This window comes from Camellia sinensis, chromosome 7, assembly GCF_055761805.1.
Source record: "Camellia sinensis isolate YWXY chromosome 7, ASM5576180v1, whole genome shotgun sequence".
Lineage (NCBI taxonomy): Eukaryota > Viridiplantae > Streptophyta > Magnoliopsida > Ericales > Theaceae > Camellia > Camellia sinensis.
This window is the reverse complement of record NC_138967.1, coordinates 67,810,394-67,836,082: the sequence shown is the minus strand read 5'-3', so window position 1 is coordinate 67,836,082 and position 25,689 is coordinate 67,810,394. Positions and strand designations below refer to the sequence as shown.

Genomic DNA, 25,689 nt, shown 5'->3' with positions numbered 1-25,689 from the left:
AGTCGGCGAAAGTGTTGAAAATTGAGGCAAAAGAGGAGATGGAAAACTCTTTGTTCAATGTTGAAAGTGTCAAGCTCCAATTCGTTCACTAACAAATCAAGAGCATTAGTTCATTTGATCACGATCTTTATAAGCGCAAGGTAGTTATCAATCATCTAAACCCTGACGTCATCGCCAATATTATTGGTGTTGACTACGAATTAGCTTTGTCGCTAAGCGGTGGGATGGAGCAGGCATTTGGATATTGATGGGCATGGTGGCGGTTTCCGACGGCGGATGATGATGGTGTTGGAGAGAGACTCGAATATAACAAATCTACAGACTTATAACGACACGGTGGTTAGGTTTATAGATCTATAGATCTTCTGCATGAGGGGTTGGCGACGAAGTAGCCGACGACTTTGGTGTTGAAAAGAGCGACAGGACGAAGACAACGACATGGCGGCGCAGCAACTGATGCTGGTGTCAGGGAGAGGAGGCTGAAGAGAGAGAAGAGGCTGAGAAGAGAAAGAGAAAGAGAGAGAGAGAGATGATTTGTGAGATGTGATTTGAGAAATAAAAGCATGAGAGAGATGAAGCTGATAGAGGGGTACTTTGTTCATTTTGTGATAACTTGTCTTTATAGACATAATAAATTAGTGGGAAATTCTATTTCCACATACCAAACTATCTCTGTGTACATGTTTTCTCAATCCACACATGTAGTAATTTGATTTTTATTTCTTTGTCTCAGTCCACACACTTCACATTCCAAATATACCCTCACATTCTCTGTGCACATCCTCTCCTTCTATCATTTCTCCCTCCAAAAACCTTAATCCTAACTATACCAGCTACTAGCAACGACAATAGTGACAACATCAACAACTGCCCCTTCCCAACCTCTCAACCACTCTTACACAAGGTTCAGGTGTGATTAAGCTCATCGATTATTCGATTTTGCCTCATAGATACACACACACACACACACACACACACATATATATATATATATATAGATTTGGATTTGGATACAGTGTCTTAGGGTTTGAGAGTTAGAGTGAAAAAGACAAACAACAACCATGTCGCTTAGGCCTAGTGCGAGAACCAAGGTTCGCCAGAGATGTGTATGGAGAAATTGATCTTGAGGCGCAAAAGACTAGTATTACAACGGAATCTTTTATTTTTATTGTTTCTGAGGTTAATTTCTTTGGCCTTGACATAGAAGTTGTCTTCTTTCTTATGACTACTACAAGTTTTTCTTTGTAGGCTATTCTAGATAATTGCATTATGCGTTGTTTAAACTTGATGATCTCTTTCATCTTGCAAAGAACATGATGCAACCATGGATTATAGATTTTGGAGACTTAATATCCAGGGAGGAATAGATTTGAAAATTGGATTTTGATCGTCTCTTTTTCTTACCCTTTCTTGTTTGCTAAAAATGGGATTCAATCAAGAAAAATGAAAAAAAAAAAAAAAATTGATAGTTACATGTTGAAAATGTAATCACCTTTAGTAAATCTGACTAATAAATTATGTGTGCATGCAAGCATGATTCAATTTCATTTTTCAGATGACCAAATATCTTCTTTTTTTTTTTTTGGTGATTGAATCCATTTTAATTTGTATTTTTGAAATTTTAATAATTTTTTTAATACTTTTATCAATTTTGTTACTATTTTAAATCTGTTTAATCTAAATACATTTAGAAAGTACAAATTTTACAAAAAAAATATTTCAAACTCTGTTTTTGAGATGATGGTGGGTGAGATAGTAATTTTGTTAAAGGATAAAATTGTGATTCTAAAAAAATTCATTAAGTGTGTGGAGTAAGAAAACTTGATATGTAGAAATAGAATTTTCCTAAATTAGTGCCTCAAACTTTGAACAATGAAAATTCAAGATTGGATTTTTTTTGTCAAAGCGCCCTTATTTATATTGTTTCATACAAAATTATATTTATGAAAATGATAATGTTTGGTGGCCGAAAATTTATGACTTAAATGGCTCGAATATGTCAAAATGACGTTATTTTGATAATAAAACACCCTCGTTTTAATACATTCGAACCATTCAAGCCACATAAATTCGGGCTACTAAGCATTTTTCTTTTGAAAAAAATATAATTTCAAATAATTTTAAATTTCAAAATTTTAAAATATAATATTGAATTAGTAAATTAATGTTTTTAAAATGTGTGAATTTCAAAATTAAGTTAAAAACAAATTAAAAATTAAAAGTCACCCTGATTTTGACAAGTCTCAAGTACTCCATTAAAAACCCATTAACCTCGAGTCCAGATCTTCTGCCATGTTCCTGCGGTTCTTCCAAAACGACGTGGTTTTGAATTTATTTATTTATTTTTTCTTTCAACTCTCAAAACCAGAGAGAGACCATCTAAAACAAAAAACCAGAGACGAAGAGGGAAGAGACGATGACTGTGGCGGCGAGGCCACATTCAGTTCCTTCGACTGCATTTCTCTCTCGTCGCTGGCGACCCAACCACCCCAATCGTTTACATCGGCTTTTCAAGGCTTCGAGCGAAGATTTCGGATCTTAACCAACTCCCAATCAACGACGATGAAGCCCCTCTGGTGTTGATCAGTTCGGATGACGACGTTCGGTGCATAGTCGATGAGTTTGACAAGCTCGAATCGCTCGATAAGCCCTCTAGGATCTGGATTTTTGTTTGTGATGAATGGGTATGTTTTTAGACATAAAAACTGTGTTGATCTGAGAATTTAAATGATGGGTTTGGGGTTTCTTATAAAAATTATAATGGGTTAGGTGGTTTAAAGAGTGTGAGTGATCCTTCTGTTAATGGTAATGGGCATGAGAGTTTTCGATTGCAATGGATATTCAATCTCCTCCTCTTTTCTCTCTCTCCCTTGTGTATTTAAACCCAAAACCCATCATTGTTTCCACAATTTCAGCAATACCCAAATTTTGAAATTCACTTCTGAAGATTGTTTTTGTCAAGAACATCATGGTTAATTTATGTGTAATAGAGAATGCTGAGGCAAAAATTGAATGAAAATTGAATGAAAATGGAAGAGTTGAATGAAGGGAATGTAAGATCGGGGAAAAGAGGTTGTTCTTTGTTTTTTTTTGGTTACATAAAAAGGCTATTCATCTTCATCATCTTCCTCATTGGTTATGTTCATCTTCCTCACTGGTTCGCAATTATCGTTTGAAACGAACGATTTTGGTTGGGAAAAGAGGTGGGTCGAGCACTCCTGTGCCTACTTGGAAGATGGATTCAAAATCACCTCCTCCAAGTGTTCTACAAAATGCTAAATCAATGAAATATCTACCAAGTATGGATCTCTTTTGTCCCCCAATTTAATGGTAATGGGCACGGGCATGGGCGTGAGAGTTGGAATTCAAGCTTTTGACCCCCAGTTTAATGTTTGGTGGTTTGTCTCTCTGATTTGAGAGCTGAAAAAGAAAAAAAAAAAAAAATCTAAAACGATATCGTTTTGAAAGGAATCACGGCACGTAACATGGCGGAGGATCTGGACTCATTACGTACTCCATTAAAAACCCATTAAAAACGTAACAGGACAGAGGATCTGGACTCATTGCGTACTCCATTAAAAACCCATTAAAAACCCATAACCTCATCTCTGTAGGGTTTTAAGTTCCAACCTCATAGAGCCATTGAAAACTCTCTCTCGCTCTCTCTCTTTCTCTCCATCAATGGCGTCTCTGTTCTCCAACCCCAATTTCACACCCATTTCCCACTTCATCAAACCCACCACCATCACCAACCCAACTCGCGTTCTTCTCTATTCCAACACCAAACCCTCAAAATCGTCAACCCCATTCACAGCCATTTTCTGCTCCTCCTCCAGTCCCCGATCTCGGCCTACCTACATCCCCAATCGCATCCCGGACCCCCACTACGTCCGCATCTTCGACACCACCCTCCGCGACGGCGAACAGTCCCCCGGCGCCACCATGACCAGCAAGGAGAAGCTCGACATCGCCCGCCAGCTCTCCAAGCTCGGCGTCGACATCATCGAGGCCGGCTTCCCCGCCGCCTCCAACGACGATCTTGAGGCCGTCAGAGTCATTTCTCAGGTGGTCGGTAATTCGGTTGATGAGGATGGTTTTGTGCCTGTCATTTGTGGCCTTGCTCGATGCTGTAAGAATGATATTGATGCTGCTTGGGAGGCTATCAAGTTCGCCAAGAGGCCCAGGATTCATACTTTTATTGCTACCAGTGAAATTCATATGAAGAACAAGCTCAAGAAGAGTAAAGAGGAGGTTTTGGAGATTGCGGTCAGTATGGTCAAGTATGCCAGGAGCTTGGGATGTGATGATGTTGATTTTAGCCCTGAAGATGCTGGACGGTCAGTTTCTTTCTTTCTTACTTTTCTTCTCTCTAAGGGCATGTTTGATTAGTAGGATTATAGCATACCCTTGTTTTTTATTGCAAATTGTGTTAACTGGATTACATGTGTAGCAGACATGCAATTGGACGAAATTTATAAAGTTTTAAGAGGCCTCGTTTGGGATCAAACTTTTTTAATAATTTTTATTTTTATTTTTGCTAAAATATGATGTGAAAAAAACTAAGAATGTTTGAGATGACTTTTTAGTTTTTTATAAAAAGATGTACAAAAGTAGAGAGAAAAGAGAATTTTTAATTTTTTGATATAGATTATTGGTTTTTTAGTTTTTTTAGTGATTTTTTGACTTTTTGACAAAAAAAATCACTTGCCAAACGAGACTTGGGATCAAAATTTCAAGTACTTGTGAAAGAAAAAAAATACAAGTTTATTCAGAATAAATTTGGATAACTAATACTACACTAATTCATGGAAATTATTAATCCCTTGACTAGTAATCTTGTTAATCAAATAAGGCCTAAATTTTATAATGGGTATACAATAAGCACTATAAAATTAGCATAATTACACTGATAAGATTAAAACCATCAAAACTAATACAGATAGATGTAAAGGATAAATTATATAAAAAGAGAAGAAAACATTATCCAAATTTTAGTTGTATACATCTTCCCCTGCCAGACACCGCCTTAGCGGGACCGTGCACTTGGCCACCCATTTTATTGGAGTTGTTACTGAATACAGCAAAAGACCACCTTTTTGTGATGTTTCTTGATTGAATATTGAGGGATCGAAATATGTCATCTACTGGAATCACAAAAGTGTTTCGATTGCACTGTCTTGAGTGAGGCTTTACATCAACTTCTCATTAATAATTAAGCATATGGTGCCTGTTCACTACCAATTTCTGCTTTTTCCTTTGTTTCTAGTTATCTATTTCCTGTTTACTTACAGTTCCATGATTTCTATTCTTTTATTGATTATGTTCGTTTCATATTTAACGAACTTGAAGGCGTGAAACTCATTCCTCCGCATTTTTTATTTTTCTTTTCTTTTCTTTTCTTTTCTTTTTTTTTTTTTGAATTTGCTATTAAAACTGAAACATTATGAAAAAATTTATCCAAACAAGCTGGACAATAATGAAGAGAAATTGACATGATTGAAGAATAATTGATGAGAGGGCAAAGAAAAGGGAACAAAGGAGTCTATATTTCTGTTAATCCTTTGTGATTTTCGTGAGAAGTTGGCATGATGAATATGTAATGGTTCTTGTTGTATGGAGGGGTGAGCCAATATTTTCTAGCTAGAGGTTAGTTGCACTTCTTCTAAGACCCAATCTCTTATTTCTATGTTTTGTTAATCTCTTTGATCTACACCAATGACTAGCTCTTAAATAATGTTGCATTGCCAAAGGGTAGCTTTTGAGCCTCAAGATAGTTTCATATACTAGAGATTGTGAAATTTTTTGATAATTGAGAAAAATGGGATGGTACAAGAATACTAAAATCTTAAATGGCAAAGTTAGTTGAATTAATCTTCTGAGTTATTGTCCATCTTAAGTAAAGAAAAAGATCTTACATCCTATAGCTTTTATTTATTTTTTTTTTATTGTAGGCTTTTCACAAAGTTTTGAATTATGAAAATAGCCTATAAAGGTGTATAACGGTCTTGTTAAGTTATCCGCAGTTAATTATTTTGTGAACATCATTCCTACTCAGTGACGACTTGCTAGGATCTTGGTCTTTGTTGGAAACATCTTGTTGTTAACATAACAGTCTCTTACTTTTATTTATCCAAAAAAAAAAAAAACGTAACAGTATCTTACTGTTGGTCCTTAACAGATCTGATAGAGAGTTTCTTTATCATATTCTGGGTGAAGTTATTAAAGCTGGGGCTACAACTCTGAATATCCCCGATACTGTTGGCTATAATATGCCTAATGAATTTGGACAATTGATTGCTGACATAAGAGCCAACACACCTGGAATCGAAAATGTGATTATTTCGACACACTGCCATAATGATCTTGGGCTTTCTACTGCCAACACATTAGCGGTATGTAATTGTATTTGTCTTATACACATTTGAGGGCCACAATACCAAGTTGTACTCACTTAGCTCGCATAAATTCAGGGAGCATGCGCAGGTGCAAGACAAGTGGAAGTTACAATTAATGGCATTGGTGAAAGAGCCGGTAATGCTTCATTAGAGGAGGTGTGTGTATATTTTGCATATGACTTTGGACTGTGTGCAGAAAGCAAATTTTGACTCTCTCTTAGTTTCATGGACACTTTTATATGGACTGCATCTATGTTACCAGAAAATGCTAATACCCTAGTGAGTTACGAATTGGTACACGCATTCCGAAATATGGTACACTTTCGTTCCGAAACATGGTACACTTAGTGATCTGAAGCAATCCCAAAAGTTTTTTCTAATATATTTCCTTAAATGTTACCTTAGGAGAGAAAAAATAAAATATAAAATATATGAACTAAAATTTAAGGTGAGTTAAGTTTTAACGAGACAAAAATATAAAAAATGTGTCATAATTTTCATAGAAATGATTTGCTATGTACCAACCAACCAACCAACCAAACCAAACCAAACCAAATCAAGCCTTAAGTCCCATCAAATGGGAAAATGATTTGCGACATGAAAAAAAAAAAAAACATTTATTGGATACTTAATTGTTAAAAGAAAATTACTCTAGAAGTACCTTAAATTCTTAAGTGTAATATATATAAGTCTACTCCTATCGTATCACATTTTAGACCATGTGGCATACAACGTTCCCGTTCCCCTTTCATGAACCGGAACGATCCACGTTCTAGGTAACATAGAATTGCATTTTGTATGTGATAATAATGTTTTCTTTTCATTTTTCCTTTTCCTTTTCCTTTTTCCATTTTCTTTCCCATTTTGTGGTTTTTGTTTTTGATGACAAAGTAGGGAGCAAAAATATTTTTTGGTTGCTTTTCGTTTGCCTATTGAATTTCCTTTTGCAAGATTTTTTTGCTAACCTAAATTCAGTTGGTGTATGAGTGACCAAAGTCTTTTGAGGCATTTCTAAACTGCACCTTGCGAGGCTCACGAAAGATGCACAAATGTGTTTAAGTGTGGTAGCAATTATGTGCATCTATTTTCGGTAAGGTGTTCATCTTAGGTGTGCCTTTTATGCATTTCACTCCTTTTCGATTGGAAAGGTGTACTAACCATAAGCTAGGTTGTAAAAAAATTTAAAAATTCTAGTAAATGGTGCATTACATAAGCGGGAAATAAACTGTCACATTAGACTTATAAGGGGTTTTCATGTAAGCAAGGGTTTTCATGAGGAAGGAAGCCAATAAAAAAAAGAAGCAAACCTAGGGTTCAAGTTGCTGATTCGAGTAAGGCTTCGATTTACAAAGCACTGGTCTCGAATTCTCTTCTGATCTTTTCTTTTTTGTTCTTTTTTTGTCAATTCTATTGTAATAGGTTATAATAAGTTAAGCTAGGCATTGTTAACTTGTGCTAGTTTTGCTTTCTTGCTTTGGTTGCTATTAGGTGTGCATTGTTATTTTGGAATCGGCTGTAATAATATTTACTTGTTGTCTATGTCTGGTTTTTACAATTCATTATGTTTCTATGCTTAGAATACTCTTATAATGTTTGGATTTATCATTTCATTATGTTCTATGCTTGGAATGGTTTTTATGAATTTTCTTTGCTATTCCTATTTTCTAAACTCTTTTTATGCTATTTTTAATTAATTTTATATTTTATTAAAATATAAAAATTCAAAACTCAAAAGGCTTCAACACCTTCGTGTTGAGGGGTAAAATGCCTCGCTTTGTGCACTAACCTTTAAAAACTTTGTGAGTAACTAATGTTATTTACTTCTACTATATTGTATTGTGTAAGAGGATTGAGGAAAGTATTCATAATTTATTTTTGCACTGGCCCGTGGCTATGATGACATCATGGAATAGATTGTTTTAGTTGGTGGAGATTGAATGTGTAGTTCCAGCTTGATGTGTTTGGATGTTCTTTATTGACAATAGAGGTTTTGGCTTCAACAGGAAAGCTTGAGTACTTTGGAATTGTGTTACTTGTCGTGCTTTGGGTCATTTGGTTGGAAGGAAATGCAAGAATTTTGAGGATAAGTTTGAGGATATAGGAGTCTTGTGGGATAAGATTTGTTATTTGTGTCACTTGTCGTGCTTCCATTTTTCAAGGACACTGGTCATGTATCCTTTTAGGCTTAGGCATGGGTCAGTTATAGTGTGTGTCTATGTTTTTCATCCTCATACTGCCCAAATTTTCAAACAAAGATATAAATGAATCATGGAATCTTCCACAATTATTTCTATGCCCTAAAAAGTTATATAGGATAGCATCTTCAACATGGATACTTTATTGCAATTGAAACACCCATGAAATATCAAAAACATTAAAATTTTTGGGTTACATCTACAAAACTAGGATTACATCTTGTTAAGCCCTTTGATGGACATGTCTGGTTGATGGATAAGTGGTGAAGCTGTATATTCTATTTTCCCTCTCATACTTGTAATGTATATTTTTGCTTTTTGTCTTGTACTTTTCATTAAGAAAATGCAAATAATACATAAATTGAAAATTTTCTACATCATGAATGTTATTATTTCTGGTATTGGGTGCCATTATAACCATTTTAGCAAATATAAATCATGTATTCAATTTAACAAGTTTTCCTTTAAGGATGTTACTCAACTTAATTTTCTTAGATTTTTTTAAGGATTCTTTTCACCTTGAAATTTCTATATCGATCTAATGTGCTGCTTGCTTTTCTTTCCAATGTAGGTTGCCATGGCCCTTAAATGCCGTGGAGAACAAGTGTTAGGAAGCCTTTATACCGGGATCAATACACAACAAATTGTTATGTCAAGCAAGATGGTTATGTTTCTAGGACTGCGTTTGCAACTTTTAATATCAGTATTTCCCTTAATTAAATTGTTTGTATTGTGATTATTAATTAATGGATAATTTATCTAGGTAGAAGAGTACAGTGGACTGCATGTGCAACCACACAAGGCCATTGTTGGGGCTAATGCTTTTGCTCATGAAAGTGGTATCCATCAGGTTGGTGTTGTACTAAAAATGATATAATGATTTGTTTCATTTACTCAGCTAGGTATCCTTAACTTCTACGTTCTTGACCTATATGGCCATGTTTTTCTTTTATTCATCATCTCATTAGTTGATGGTTCTCTACTTCTTGTCTTTGGTTTTTAAGAGCAGCTACTTTGCAATATCTTGTCCTCTTAATTATTTAGCCTTTCTATTTTATGAAACTATTTTTTCTTGTGGATGACGTTAAAAAGGGCCAGAGGATCAACATTTACCAAAGAAGACACACCCGATCCAATCTCAACCACGTAATCCTTTGCACGATACCCATCAAATAAGAAAACCCCAAAAATTGATGCGACATAAGGACGAAACACAAATTCATCCTCGCAATAAAAAATGTCTATCAATTCCCCTTGGACATCCACGTCGGACCAACAAGCACAACGGGGTTCAATCCCTTCCGTATCATTGGAAAATGACTTCGACTTGGGGGCTACGTAAGGAAATCACTCGTAGAAAAACACTAGAAGAAATGTTAAGTTCACAACATCATATCTTCCTTTTGATCGACAAGTGGCCTCTTGATACATATCCAACTTCCTATCCAAGCTTCCAAGGAACAAGGGCACCAATGAAACCGGACACCCACTTGCAAGAATGGCATCAATGGGGAACAAGTCATAATTACTACCATCCTAAGGCCAACCACCCAGAACACATGTAAGCAACCAAATGCCAAGGACTTCCCCATTTTCCACCCTTCATGCTAGGCCTTGTCACTCCATGCGTTGAAGGTTTATCATTCTTTTTTGCTCAAATCGTGGTACTAATACCACAACCAACCACCAAAGCAATTCTTCTTGAAGTCGCACCATTGAGTCCTAACATAGACTTCGTTCCTATAAATACTCAACATCCTCCCTGCCTCATTAGTTGAGGCCTCCAATTCTGTCACAATGGCCAGTTGCCTACTCGATAGCTAGTAATAAGTAGGATTAGCCTTCCTAATATGTTTCAAACCAGTCAAGATGGTGACATCCTCCAAAGTTGGCTCACCTCCCCTCATGGAGCTACAAAAGTGGTAATAAGTAGGGTTAGCCTTCGCAATATGTTTCAAACCAGTCAAGACGGTGACATCCTCCAAAGTTGGCCCGCCTCCCCCCATGGAGCTACAAAAGTGTGGGAACTCAAGCTCTACCTAGAAAGCATAAAGTCTAAACCAGTCGGGCACTCACCTAACAGTGACTTGTGACCACCCCAAAATGACAAAAGCAATACTTGCGGATTCTAAAAGCTTGTGACAAGGGAGATGACGAAATACAACTTTAGTTCAAATATGGAAATCATCCTTCACACCGATGTAGTATTTGAAAGCAGGGACATAAAACGGTTAGCTCCCCAACTCCAAATAAATGAGCACAATAGAGCCTGGTTGAATAGGGGCTTCCATTCCCTTGTCGGACTTAACACCGCCCAACAAAACTTCGGTCGAACTCGTCGCAGCCTCATCAAATAGATCTAACTTTTCCCCAAAATTTATCATAATGGCCAAAGAAAGGCGCCCAACCCCAACCCCGGCACATCAAGAGGCTTCATTTCGTCCTTTTTGGCTTTGTAATGACACTTTCTATTTGATCTGCTCCTTTTTGAAGCACCTGCGAGCGTCACTTGTGAATCACTAGGTACATTTGTTGGGGCCAAGTTAGCACCCATTTTTACTTTTGCCATCTCCAAGTGTTTTACAAATCTACCTACATCAGGCATTCAAAATTCCAAGTCAATACTTGACTCTGCCAAAGGAATGTAGACAAAGACATGGAAACTTCAAACGAAAAGAAGTTATCTAAGGATTACTCAATGTCCAACCCAACTGAGCTTACAAGCATGAAGCTCTAGACTTGAAGGCAAGTGCAATGCCTACCTACACAATTTACTTCCAAACAAATAAAGGGTGTTGCAATTCAAGGGAGGCAAGAGCTTGTTCAATTAAAAGAAACTCACTGAAAGGGTTTTGAAATACAGCCAACAACAAATGAACCCCGCTAGCTCGCTACACCTCTGTGGATAAATCTCTGGCTCAAGCAAGAAGCAAACAAGTTGTGCCCAACTGAGCATTAAATTATGAAGCAGTACAAGTATGGAGCAATAACAAAAAAAGTTTGAAATGTAGAAACTCACCAAAAGAAATTAGCTCAACGAAGGAGTTATAGCTTGATGAAAAAAGCCGCAATCACCCCAGCTTGCGACACTCTTGGCTTGCGATACCTTTAGCTCACATATTTGTTTTAACATATAAAAATCAAAGCCCAAAATTTCAAGTGCATTTTGACAAAACTCTTAGAATATTTTGACAAATGGTGAATTTTTGCAGCTTGCGTCACTCCTGGCTTGGTACACCTTCAGCTCACAGATTCTCTTCAATTCACGGAAAATCAAAGACCAAGCAACCACCCTCAACCATTTACTTGATCCTCTGAAAAGATCAACAAAGAAGTTTCAAGAAAGCCCAAGTGTAGTTAAGAGACCAAAGCTCGCCTTTAATCAAATTCGTGAAAGTATTGCTAATTGTAGCTCGTAAGACTTCATCTCACAACTTGATAGCTTGACAGCTCAAAATCAACCAACTTTCGAGCTCACAACAACTACATGCAACTCAAAAGACTTAAGCTCACAACTCGGTAGCATGACAACTCAAAATCACCCAACTTTCGGGCTTACAACAACTCACTCTTTGAGCTCACCCCACAATTTTTCGGCTCACAAAATTTTGGTGAACCCCAATTCAAAGGATAACAAAACTTGTGTACTAAATTTGGGTTGTGCCAGAAAAAACGGGAGCTCAAAATACAAGCACAAGTGTTGATCCCCCCTTGTCTCGCTACACACTTGAGAAACTTTAGCTCAACAAAGGAGTCAGTTCGAAGAAGTCCGAAACCAACTTACTAGCTCAATGGCCAATTTACTTGACTTCCTTTTTCTTGGTTCAAGGTTGAACTCAATCCCTCACTGCATACGAAGGGCCAACTCGTGACCCACCCTGGGCTAGACCTCCTTTTTCATGATTTCACAAAGAATAGCTCGCACTACAAAGGATTCTATACAAGTTTCAACCAAAACGATTCAAATTGTGCTGTTGAATCAAAAATTGAGTGAATCGTTTGATTTGATATGCAATTCATTGCGATTTATTGTGAGCTCAACGAAGGAGTTAGTTCGAAGAAGAAGTCCGAAACCAGCTTACCAGCTCAACGGACCAATTTACTTGACTACTTTTTTCTTGGTTCAAGGTTGAACTCAATACCTCACTGCATAAGAAGGGCCAACTCGTGATCCACCCTGGGCTAGACCTCCTTTTTCATGATTCCACAAGGAACAGCTCGCGCTACAAAGGATTCTATACAAGCTTCAACTAAAACGATTCAAATTGTGCTATTGAATTGAAAATTGAGTGAATCGTTTGATTTGATATGCAATTCATTGTTATTTATTGTGATTCACTATGACTAATTGCAATTCAGTGTTGTTTTTGTTTTTGGTTGGATAATGAATGAGACGTCACCAGTTTTGCCTCTCTAGCAAGAAAGGAGAGATCAATTAGTTATATTGGTCTACGTGGTTTTATATTGTATACACATATAATTCAGTTACATTGATATTTATTCCATTTACTATTTCTGTTGAAGATAATTTTATACAGTAATAACTTGTTACTGGGGTTTTGTAAGGCCTATAATTTTGGCCTCTTAGGAAAACAACTTGCAGATAGGTTGATAATAGTGTTGATTTGGAAGAGCTTTGGCTCTTCCCTCTTCTTTTTCTGCAATGTAAGACATTCTACTTTTGTTATATTCTAATGAGTTTGCTCTGTCAAAAGCTGTACTGTAAGTTTGTATATGTTATAATTGACCATAAAAAGTTCAATAAATTTATAGCATTGTGATTGGATGGCAATTCAAGCTGGATGGGTCAAGCTATGGCCTGTTTAAGCAAATTCATTTGTTGACAATCATGGAATCTAGGCTCAGGATCAGTTGTTTATTTATAAAGAAGCCTGAATCCCACAGATGGATCAATTTTATGTTGCTCGTGGAAACCTAGTTCATTTGTGGCCACCGTGGTGACTTGCTGACAAAGATCCAGGATCTGCTTTCAGAAATCTCGTCTTATAGTGACCTGATGGTGGTTTCAGTGGATTGAGTGGATAATATTTCTAGAGAACTTGTGGTGGTTAGTGACGTTCAATATGGGGGCATTGTGTAATATATATGCTCACAGATGCCATCAATCAGTAGTCAGGGGTGGTAACATATACCCGTTTGGTGCCCCCAAAAGGTTGGAGAAGTTTGCCAAAAGAAATTACTACTGGAAGTTGCTTATGGCATTACCGCCTTACTAATCAAGGGTTCCTGGCATTAGAAATCCTGGTAGACAATTATTGCAGTTCACAGTCTCCTTCGATCTTTAGTTTACATCTTTCTTTATTTTGCAATTATCATCATGCCTTTTGATTCTGTTTTCCCTCTTTCTCTGTCCCATAAATCTCAATTGTTGTGAATCGTGACTCTTCCATTTTACATTATATTAATTATTTTGACCAAGATACATTAGGTATATCTTTGAGGAGATGGAAAAACGGAAGGAAAACCAAAAATGTCTTCTCCAAGCCAAAAAAGTAAAACAAAAAGAAAAACAATGCAACACAAACAACAACACGTATCTTTGGGAAACACTAGTGCATTTGTTTTCTTTAATCTTTACTTTTATGATCTTTTTCTTACTTTCAACTTTAGGTTTCTGTATATAGCTTTTGTTTTTTTTGAGTTCAGATTTATGAAAGGAAAATGTCTTCGTACTTTTTCAAAAACCCATGTTTGTTCTCATCTCTAAAATTGATTTAGACTTTTAAAATTGACTTATACTATATGTTTTGTAGGATGGAATGCTTAAACATAAAAATACATATGAGATTATATCTCCTGAAGATATTGGGCTTCACCGGGCTAATGAGTCTGGCATTGTCCTTGGAAAACTCAGGTATGCTGTACCAAATTTCTACTTGGCAGATTTCTGTTTCCTTTTTCTTTTCCTTTTTTGGGTCTTTCAACTTGTTTTTGTTTGTTTTGTTTAGTTCTTTTTACTTCTTACTACCAATATATTAAATGTATCTTCTTGATGTTTTCCTCCTTCAACCAAGCATAGAAAATGCATGTTTGCACATGCTAAGATATCATCCTGCATCTTGCACTATTGTAGTAGATGTACTGTGGACTAGATCTCCAGAAAATGGGATTGAGTGTTTGTATCTGAGGTCAAATTGTATTTGAAGATATACATGTGCAACAAAACACTTTTTCAGTGAGACCTTGACAAAACCAAAGTTATGTAATCTGAGTGGCTAACAGGCAGACGATTTGTGATCAAAGGATTGTAACACAAATAAAACCTGCTGGTTGCTTAGAGAAAGCCAATTTCTACTAAATTTCTAGCATTGATCAAAAAGGATAACTTGAGAATCTTCAATCAAGGGTAGTGAGATGAATCAACATGTCTAAATAAGGAATGGATCAACCTGTCCAAGCCTTGTGCTTGTTTCCAAGGGCTCGGTGAATATTCATAGTAGTAATAAACAAAAGATTTGTTGAAGTTGGACTGACTGAATCCCAAGCAATATATATTGGTTGATCCCAAACAAACCATAAATGGAAACATTATTGAAAGACTTACTAAAAGATAAGTTTAGATAACTTTCCAAAACCTATATATAACATAGTGATTTCAGCTGTACTTGGATATTTGTAGTTTTCTCATTAAAAAATTACAAACTGAATCCAATTACTGGAGTTTTTGATTTATGTGCTTTAATGATGAGCGATGTGATTGGCCTCCGTCTCGAAATAATGGGCGATGTGATTGACCTCAATCTTGAAAGATGCATTCTTGGGAAAAACTCTTGTACCATCTTGATGCGGCCCAATCTATGGCAATCAAATTGCTCTGCTACCATTTTGTTAGTCAAGCTGTTTAAAAGAGTTGCCTAAAAGATGGGAGGTGTGTGAATATATATATCTAACACCATCTAGATGCCAGTCAATTAGCTAAGAGATGGCTGATCCACGATCAAAGTAGCATATCTGCAATCAAGCTGCTCTGATACCAGTATGTTAGGTAAGTATGTTATTTAAAAGTGTTACCTAAAAGAGGAGAATTGTGCATATATTTTGGTAATGAGGAATCGGGGGCTTTGTCATGACTGCTCTCCCATTCCACACATAGTGGGCAATTACCGGGCACAGGTCCTGGGGTGGTCCCCAAAAGGGGATCAAGGGCTTCACGGGATTTAAACTCATGACCTGTGCTTCTTGAGGCACTTATCATGGTTCAACTTGCCACTCGGTTAACACCTTCGAGTTGTGAGTTTGTGTGAATATTCATAGAAATTTTCAAAAACCTAACCACTTTTGTACTGTGCTCTGCCATTTAGTATGGCAAAGAAATGAGCATACAAGAAAAGGTGTGACCAAAGAAGTATGGATACGGACACGCGACACGACACGAGCATGTTGATACGGCAATTTTGAAAAAATGCAAGACACGACATGTGGGGGACATGCATGAAATATAATTTTATATATTTATTATATGTCATATATAAGAATATATCATTCAATGATAATAAATAAAAAATGCAATATAACACTTATGTGTACATGAACTTTATTAAGTGCCCTAGGCTGGTCCATTGCACTCTCTCTCTCTCTCTCTCTCTCTGTCTCTCGTGTGTGCCTGCACCTAAATTGCTTTGGTAGGGATTTGGCTGCTCCCTTTTAAGGGTTATAAATGGTGCTGCAGTCTTGAGCCTCACAATTAGCACTATCAGTACAGCATCATCTTTTTTTTTCTTTTTCTTTTTTTTTCCCCTTCTTTTAACCTTAATTTTTTTTTGTCACTGTGTTGTGCTTGTCAAAACGCTAGATGCAATGATGGTGGATATTCTGTCTGATCTATTTATATCTAAGAGTATTAAATATTCATATGGTCTTACTATGATGGATGCTGGTGGATCGAATCCTCTCTTTCTCCCTTTGTAGATGATTTCAATAACACTTTGTTTGAATGGAAAGGTTTGGTGAGAGAAGAAAACAGGAGAGAATGAGGTTTCTCGTCACTTGTTTGGATGATCAATATGGTGAGAAATGGTGAGAAAGGAAGAGAAATGGTGATAAAGACGACCCCCTCATAACTTAAGTTTTGTTTTTTCTCCAAAAGTGGTGAGATTTCGTGACAAACCAAAATTACTGTATACAAAAAAAAAATAATAATAAAATAAAAAAATAATTAAAAGACATATCTATCCTCTTTTAATCATTCTTCATCCAAACAAGAAGGTCATAAATTACAATCATTTTTTTTCTTCTCACCTAAGTGAGGAACTACAACAATTTCATTTCTTTTCTCATCTCTCGATCCAAACGGAGTGTTAAAGTTTTCTTGAGTGACATTATAACATTTTTTGTGAAATTTTTTTGGGTACAGTGGACGTCATGCTTTGAAATCTCGCCTTTCAGAGGTAGAGTGCAATTTTTTCTTTTTCTTTTTTTTTTTTTTTTTTTTTGTTGAGAATTGTTTAAACTTTACTTCCTGATGTCATGCAATAATAGTCCTGATTTACTGGCTTTTCAGCTTGGTTACAATGTCGATGGTAAGGAATTTGATGATCTTTTCTGGCGTTTCAAAGCTGTAGCTGAAATAAAAAAGGTAGAGGGGATTAATTTATACTTCACAATGTTGAAGCTGATATTTTTGAAAAACTAAGTGCTAAAAAAAAGGGCATTATTGAATTAATTAAAGTCTCTGACTGGATGCAAAACTGGGGAAATTCTATTAACACAAAAAATCTCAGTACATACAATTTATATTGTTTGGATATAAACTTCCGAACAAAAAACGAACAGAATGTACTGAACAATTCATTTTTGTTTGGAAATTTATGTCTGAACATTTGATTTTTGTTCAAAGTTTATATTTGAACGAGACAAATGGTGTGTACTAAGATTTTCCAGTGTCCGAATAGAATTACCCACAAAACTCTTCTGTTTTTTCAATTCATACCATGATTTTTCCTGATAAGCGGGGGAACATAGAAATAAGGATGCTATCTCTCTTTGCTTTCATAACTAATTTCGAGTTTCTTGAGTAGATGATGGAAGAAAACCAAAGCAAATATTGGCAAAATTGTTCTTCTAGCCGTCAAACCACAATACATGGACATTTGGTTAAATTGAGGCTAAGAAAACTTAGTATATCATTCCATTTCCAACATAAACAAAAGCACCCAAAATGATTAGCAAAGAATTTACTGCACCTTCACAAGAAGTATGTATTGTGGTTCTACTTCTTGTGAAAGTGCAGTAAATTCTTTGCTAATCATTTTGGGTGCTTTTGTTTATGTTGGAAATGGAATGATATACTCAGTTTTCTTAGCCTCAATTTAAGAATCAATAAAGAGGGTGCTCGCAAGGTTGCATGAATTCCCTTATTGAGTTGCATGGTCTTTGTCATGTTGCCTTTTGTGTCAATGTAAATCAGTATTCACTAGCTAAAGGTGTAATAACCTAAAACTTTTGGATTTGTTGCATAAAATAAATAACCTAAACCACTCCCTCAGCCCTCACTTTACTCGGGTCTCTTATTATTATTAGTATTGTTATTAAATTTTTTGTTCTGTTTATGTTTTTTGTTGTGGTCCAGATTACTACTGATGATGATCTGATAGCACTGGTGTCAGATGTAGTTTTCCAGCCACAAGTTGTTTGGAAGCTTGGAGATGTTCAAGTACGTATAGACTCTACTTCTAAGTTTCAACCTCGTTGTTCATTATTCAATTAAGTTGGGACTCTTAACAATTAATTTGAATACTTGCCAAATAGGTTACATGTGGAACTCTTGGTCTCCCTATGGCAACTGTTAGACTCATTGATGCCGAGGGGGAAGAGCATATTGCATGTGCGAATGGAACAGGTCCAGTTGATTCAGCATACAAAGCTGTTGATCTCATTGTGAAGGTTTGCCGCAGAAACTTGTATTTTCTTCTCCCACGATATTCCTATGAGGCTTGATAATAGTTAGAATTGTATGAAGAAGAAAAAGTGCCAAGAAGAAAAGAAAGAGACACGAGCGAGAGAAATAATCTGCAAGAGAGGCACTCTAAAAATTAGGGTTTTCCTCTCTTACCTCAATACATTTATATTAAAAGGAAGATAAATTAAAAATACAAAAAATTCCCTCAACGCAACTTAACACTCCCCATCAAGTTAGTGCATAGATATCTCTCATGCTCAACTTGCACACAATATGATGAAACACCTTGCCACCCGGACTTTCAGTTAATACATCAACTATCTGGTCTTCTGGTTTCACTAAAGCATATAAATCACACTATTATTCAATTTCTCATTGAAAAAATAACTCAACTCCAAAATCACTATCAATGAACAAGCCAGTTACCAATGGCTATTGTTGATAATGATTTAACTATTCGTTATCAACAATCAAAATTTATGGCTTTGAGGACTTGTTTTTCAAAAACCAGAACCAAAGGACTTATTTATCAAAAACTAGAACCAAAGTCTACAAAACAGTTAGTTTAGGAATGAAAAAGAGCATACACGCAATTTTAGTTTGAATTATTACTCAACAAAGCCTCATACCGATAATTTGAAATCAGCTAGATGAATCTTGTTTTGCCATTCGGCTCAATAGTTCATAACTTCAACCAAACAACACACTATCATGTCTTCCTTTGCTTTCTTAACCCACAATGATTTTAGCCTTCCTCTTCCTGTGCATTACCCTTAATGAGAACAATGCCTTCCTTCATTACACTATTATTAGTCATTGGTTTGCATGCTCAATTCATTAGTCTTTTTTTCCCCCCATTTTTTCATTAGGTGATACTTCTTTAATGAGTTAATTTTAGTTTGATTTCATTTCATGATATATCAATATTTATGTTTCACAAGTCTGTTGGAGATAATATATTATGATATCTTCTAATATCTTTGACAATATAATATTATCTCCAACACTCCCTCTCAAGTTGGAACACGGAATGGTTAAAGTGAAGTGTCCAACTTGAACTCGAAAATGTGATGATCATTACAAACAACTACAATGAAGTTGTCGAAAGATAACAACAATTGTAATCACTCTCTTCAATGACAACTTCAAAGAACTTAGGTAAGAAATCAACATCTTGCAACAAAGAAACGTGCATGGAATTAGTTACGATGGCAGCAAGAGAAACCAACCGAGAGAGAGAAAGCAACAAGACCGAAGCAACGACAAATCACCACAAACAGAAAGGCCGAAAAAACGGCGTCCCACAAAGAATGCTACCAAACATACCGGTGGCCCAAAAACAAAGAAGAACCAAATATGTGCTTACCACGTCAGCACAAGGATTCTAAAAGGGTAGAGAAGTAGCCGAAAAACTCAGTATGTCACATAACAATGCTATCAAACACACTGGTAGCCTCGAAATAAGTAAAAAACACAATGTTTGCTTACCACTTCAACAAACTATTAGTCAACTTAAGGAAGAGAGAAAGACACTTTGATAACAAAAAAAGGTGGAGTAAGAAAGCATTCTAGAGAAAAACAAGCCTAGGGTTTGGTTGACTCTGGTACTAAGTTTAATTTTGTAATAAGGCAATAAAGTTGAATATGGAGAGAAAATAGAGACAGGAAAATGAAAAGAAATAACACGAAGGCTTAATGTGGTTCGGCCAATATTGGCCTAAATCCACACACACACAAAGCCCTAGGGGGCTACATCTTTCATTCACTCAACTTTATACTCTTGTTTACATGATACACCATATATATAGAATGAGAACAAATCATGGGGTCTCCATATATTCTGATATCTTTGACAATACAATATTATCTCCAACAAAGTCTTCCATATTCTTATACCAAGCTAAAAACTGTCAGCCCTTGATTAGATTGGGATGACAGGTTTTACATCATGGTATAGTTCTAGAGTTGGACAAAGAAGTGATTTGTTTGTGGTGAAACCAACCAATATGTCCTTAAGAAAGGGGCATTAAGCTATGCACTTCATGCAACTTCAATTCACATTTAAGGAAACATGTAACAGAACTTCATAGGGGAAATTATTTTTAGTAGACCTTATGATCCATTCAAGCGGAGTAAGAAGGGATGGAAACATATTATATGTTCATGTATGATGAAATGATTTAAGTAGAATTACATTCACTTAATCACAATGCAGTCAAAAGAAGCAATGCATTTTAGAATGTACTAAAAAAATTAACAAGATTCTTGTTTGGCCAAATTTTTTTCATTGAACTGCTGATTATCAGGTGATTACAATATCCTTCAGAGGCATAATAATATAAAAATAGTGGATAGATACCATTTTTTGATTGAAAGCTGTGTTTGTTTTTTAGTTTGTTTTTTCCTTTCTCTTTTTTGTTCTTAGGCATGGGAATTTAAATATATATCTACTGTTCATTTAAATCTTCAATTAGCATATAACAGAATCATTATCCTAATCAACAAATAACTTCCTAATCATATGTATGCAAAACAAGAGAACTTCTAGTCTGCTATTGTCAATGTAGCCAGTTTTGTAGCCTTGATCCTTTGTATCTGTTTGGCCTGCTAAATAAGTTCGTAATTTTATTTTTTTTTAGAATAGAATTATCATGAAAAACTATGGTATATGTTCGGAGAATTTAATATAAATTTCTTGACGAAGAGTGTAGTCTAGGTGAAGTGAAGAAAGGACTCACTATGTGATATTTATCATAAACTTATTTTAAAACTACTTTTACTATAAAATATGAGTGATACCCTTTTTCAATTATAGATTTTAATGGAAGCTTTGGGGTATTATCAGTCTTTTTAATGTTCTCTATTTTGAAACGAGATGATCTCACAATATTGGCTTTGTTATGAGAAGCCTTTTCCATCAAGATATAGCAGCAGTGACATTTAAACTGTACACGGCATGAAACTCAATACTTGCTCTTTGAGTTGTGTATCTCTTCTTTTGTTGTTAGACATTTATCTCAACTTTGGACATCCATTTAACTGTGGTCATACCAAACGATTCATTCAGCATGGGAAACTATTTGAAATGACTCCTCCTTTTCCATGTATGCAGGAACCTGTAACACTTCTTGAGTACTCCATGAATTCTGTAACGGAAGGCATTGATGCCATAGCTACTACCAGAGTTTTAATTCGTGGGGAGAACAACCACACATCAACTAATGCTACTGGAGAAACTGTCCATCGTACATTTAGGTGTGACAAGCGCTTGAATCTTCTTTTCTTCTAAACTGGTTTCTCTTTGTTTTCCCTCCAAATTCCCTTTGCTTGAATTACACACATGCTAAGAAGCACGGGCACAGACATGCCGACATGTCAATTTTCAAAAAATATAGGACACGACACTTGAGAGACGCACAAAATATATGATTTTATATATATATATATATTATATGTAATATATATATTATATGTAATATATATGATTATTATTGCATTCAAAATAATAAAAAAAAAGTACAACATTAACACTAATTCTTAAAGTTTAAAGGAGGATTTAATAGGCATAAATCTATTATATATTTTTTAACATTTTATCATCTAAGTTATTTTATTCAAACTTGTAATGTATTTCATGTGTGTAAGTGATAGACATGTAGTGTCCGAAGCATGTCTGGATCTAAAAAAAAAATATAATGACACATTTGGATGTGTCCGACAGGAATCTCACAATCTACTGCCTTAAAATATTTTCGTCATTGACATTTCTAAAACTCACTTAAACATGTAACAGTATACTTTTTAAGACCAAGGGGTTAGCCTCGTGGTTGAGGTGTTCCCTTACTTGGCGTGAAGCCTAGGTTTTAGTCTTAACGTTGCGAATGTAGGATTCCTTACCCTATTCCCTTTCCTTCTCTTCTTTACCAAAGAAAAAGAAAAACTGTATACTTTTAAAATATGTTATTTATAGAAAAATGATTTATCAAAAAAAAATGTTATTGATAGAAAAATGGGTATTACATCATGTAGTTCACAATACTTACATATAGATATACTTTGAAGAGTATGCAAATTATGTCATTTATGAGTTTGATTATCACAAATGGTATAACTCAATATTATGGGAGTCGTAACTAGAAAAAAATAAGTTATAACTAAACAACACATAAGGTATAACAAAGAACTCTTGGATCATAACCAAAATAATATCATAACTAATATCAGAATGAGTTATAATTAACAACACAATTGGTCATAACCAAAGAGACAAAGGTCATAACTGGGGGGTGGATGCGGTATAGAATTTTGCTACTTTGAATCATATGATTTATTTTCTCTTTCTTTTGGCGACAGTGGAACTGGAGCAGGAATGGATATTGTTGTCTCAAGTGTCCGAGCATACATTAATTCCTTAAACAAGATGTTAGGTTTCAAGAACCAATCCAAATCAAAGGTGAATGAAGGAAATTCTCAAGTGTCAGCATGAAGATACAAGGAATTAATTTTGTGTTTTCCATGTTAGTTGTACTAAATAGAAGAGTCAGTTGATTGCTTTTTCAACTCTTCTCCTTGATCTGTGCTTTCTAGGAGACAGTTTTCGAGGGTGCTTAAAAAACCTGAAAAAGGTGTGATATAGACTATTTGTTGAACACCTTATTTTAATCTGTCGAAAATTACATTTGGTTTGAGAACCGTTCAGACTTTTGTCTGCTTCTGAAACATATATATTGTTGCAGCTAGCGTTTATTGTGTCCCTGTTCATCAAGGTGACCAGTGTCTCCTGGTTTATTTTTGTGTGTGTTTTGTTTGTTGTATTATAATTGAAGTTGGCTGTGTAGTATTGATGGCATTCACATTAATGAGAAATCTTACGTTTGAGAAATTAAGATTTGATACTTTAGGCTATATTTGGTATACAAGAATGGCATGAAGTGAGAATGGAATGACTAATCTCATTTTTTGTTGAAATAGAATTCCCACTAAAGTCATATTAGACAGAAGAAAGAAAATGCAATGTTGGAATGAGTCCTCATGGATAATAGGATAATTTTTCAATTCAATTTAAGAGATTTGGGACATCTTATAAATGTGAAATTGGTGGACAGAATGCCTTTTTTTTTCCCTTTTCTTTTCCCCTTCTTTTTATGGCTGGAGAATTGGCAACCTCTTTTGATCCATTGTATAAAAAATTTGGAGAGAATTGTCTTCAAAGTAAGGTTGTACAATAGAACCCTTCTTTTTAATTTTCTTATTTTGCAAACTCGGTTACAAACTAATTTGATAGTTGAGTTATTCCTATTATTTAATTTAAGTAGATCTATTTTAAATATTAAGATTTTAAAAGAAAAAAAAAATAAAATAAAATAAAAAAGAAGTTTTGGCCCTGGCGAAGGAAAGGAGTCATTCACCAAGGTTTTTGTGGTAAGTTGGCATGTAGTTGCATCTTAGAGTGCAGTGAGAAAAAGTCAAGAGTTTGACCTAATGGAGTAACGATGACTTTTTAAGTAGGACACTAATTTTACTAAACAAATTAACAAATTGTTCCACGTTGACAAAAAAGAAAAAGGAACGAAGGAATAGAGTCATTCAATAGATAATTGCTCATGCCGCCTAATTCTCTATATGGTTTCCCTCTGCAAATTGAATATTTTACCCTAAATCAATTTAGGGAAGCCATTAGAACAAAATGGAGCAGCTTGGTTTTGTTGGGTTCATACAAAATATATATTCCCAGATGTGTGTTTTTCATGTATTGTCCCTTTTATGTCATGGCAGATTGGCTACGAGAGATCGAAATAGTAAATTTAATGGTTTGTTTGTTTGTTTGTTTGTTTTAGTAGAATATTTTTTTTTTTTTTTTGTATTTTCGAAGTATATGATAGGATGAAAATGGAAGGTAATTCCCCTTGCATATATATGGTGTTAGAGGTTGATTGTTAGTGTTTGAGAGCTCAGTTAGAATGCTAAGGGTTGGGCAACTTCAATGGCGAAGTCAAATTTGTGCTAAATTTGGTTGAAAGTTTGACAAAGTTACTCTCTGTTATTTTATATTTGTTGTCAAAAATCTAACTACTTCTACTGAAGTTCGAAACTTTTACAAATTAAAACTCACAATTAGAAATTCTAAAACTATAGAAAATTCTACAAATTTTAAAAACTTAACAATATCAAAAATTATAATTATAGAAATTAAATAAAAAATTACATTGATAATCATAATTTATCCATATTAAAAAAAATCTTGATACTTAATTGGACCAATAATTTGGTTGATGAAGATGTGAAATATGATTGTACCAAAATAACAAGTTATTATTAGAGTAGTGTATCTATTTTTGACCGTTGGGTTGTTACTCCAATGGTCATTGCAAAATTGGCAATGTTAAAGCCATTTTTTGGCTAGTTATAGTACAAAAATTTTATTTTTTGACAAATGTTGTTTCAATGGTGAAGATTGGAGAGAGAAGATTTGCTAGTCATTTTGTGAATCATCATCATGTGAGAAAAAATAAAATTTGGCAAATGTATTTAGCTACCAATTAACATTGAATTTTTTTGACAGATTCAATCAAATTATAGCTTTGATAATGAATTTTACTATCCATTAAAAATTGATGTAATCGAATTGAATCAAATCAAACCGATTGCTTGAGATCGATTGAAACTATAGTTTTCAGCAAATTTTCACAAGGTACAATTTGTTTTGGGTTGAGAAATAAAAATTACACTGATATTGACCCAACTGATTGAAAATAATAGTGAGATTGGTTAAGATAATTTAATTCATCCTTAATAAGTGTCTTAAGAACACTTGTTAACAAAATCTAAATAGATTAATTCTCTTCTATAGTCAGTTTGTTCTCTCTTCTCCAGCCATTTTCCAGCACTGACTCTAATCACCATGATTCAATTTTCAAACCATTTTTCATTACAGCCCACTCAGCAATAACACAAATTACACGCCCACACACACACACATATGCCATTGCATTATTATCAAGAGAAACTGGGGTAAAACAAATCCTCTATCTCAAATTCCTCAATCCCCTATTCAAAACACTCACAATCGTTGAATTATGACTCGAGATTTTTATACCTTGAAATTCTCACCTGATTTAATGATTGTTGTAAATGTTTTGAAACAAAAAGACAGACATCAACACCAATTCTCGCTTTCCCT

The 25,689-nt window shown here is 35.0% G+C and overlaps 1 protein-coding gene across 2 annotated transcripts; it reads left to right on the top strand.

The window, feature by feature from the left end:
• The first annotated feature begins 2,185 nt into the window (after nucleotides 1-2,185).
• LOC114267333 (2-isopropylmalate synthase A) lies at nucleotides 2,186-23,391 on the top strand. 2 transcript variants are annotated; one of them, XM_082878104.1, is made up of 12 exons: nucleotides 2,186-4,337; nucleotides 6,179-6,392; nucleotides 6,471-6,551; nucleotides 9,162-9,254; nucleotides 9,354-9,440; nucleotides 14,365-14,465; nucleotides 16,965-16,998; nucleotides 17,112-17,186; nucleotides 18,180-18,263; nucleotides 18,359-18,493; nucleotides 21,622-21,764; nucleotides 22,863-23,391. In XM_082878104.1, the coding sequence occupies exons 1-12, from the start codon at nucleotides 3,682-3,684 to the stop codon at nucleotides 22,993-22,995; spliced, it is 1,836 nt and encodes a 611-aa protein (XP_082734230.1). In that variant the 5' UTR covers nucleotides 2,186-3,681; the 3' UTR covers nucleotides 22,996-23,391. The 2 variants fall into 2 exon arrangements, with proteins under 2 accessions (XP_082734230.1, XP_082734231.1); XM_082878105.1 differs by lacking the exons at nucleotides 18,180-18,263; nucleotides 18,359-18,493.
• Nucleotides 23,392-25,689: the final 2,298 nt, after the last annotated feature.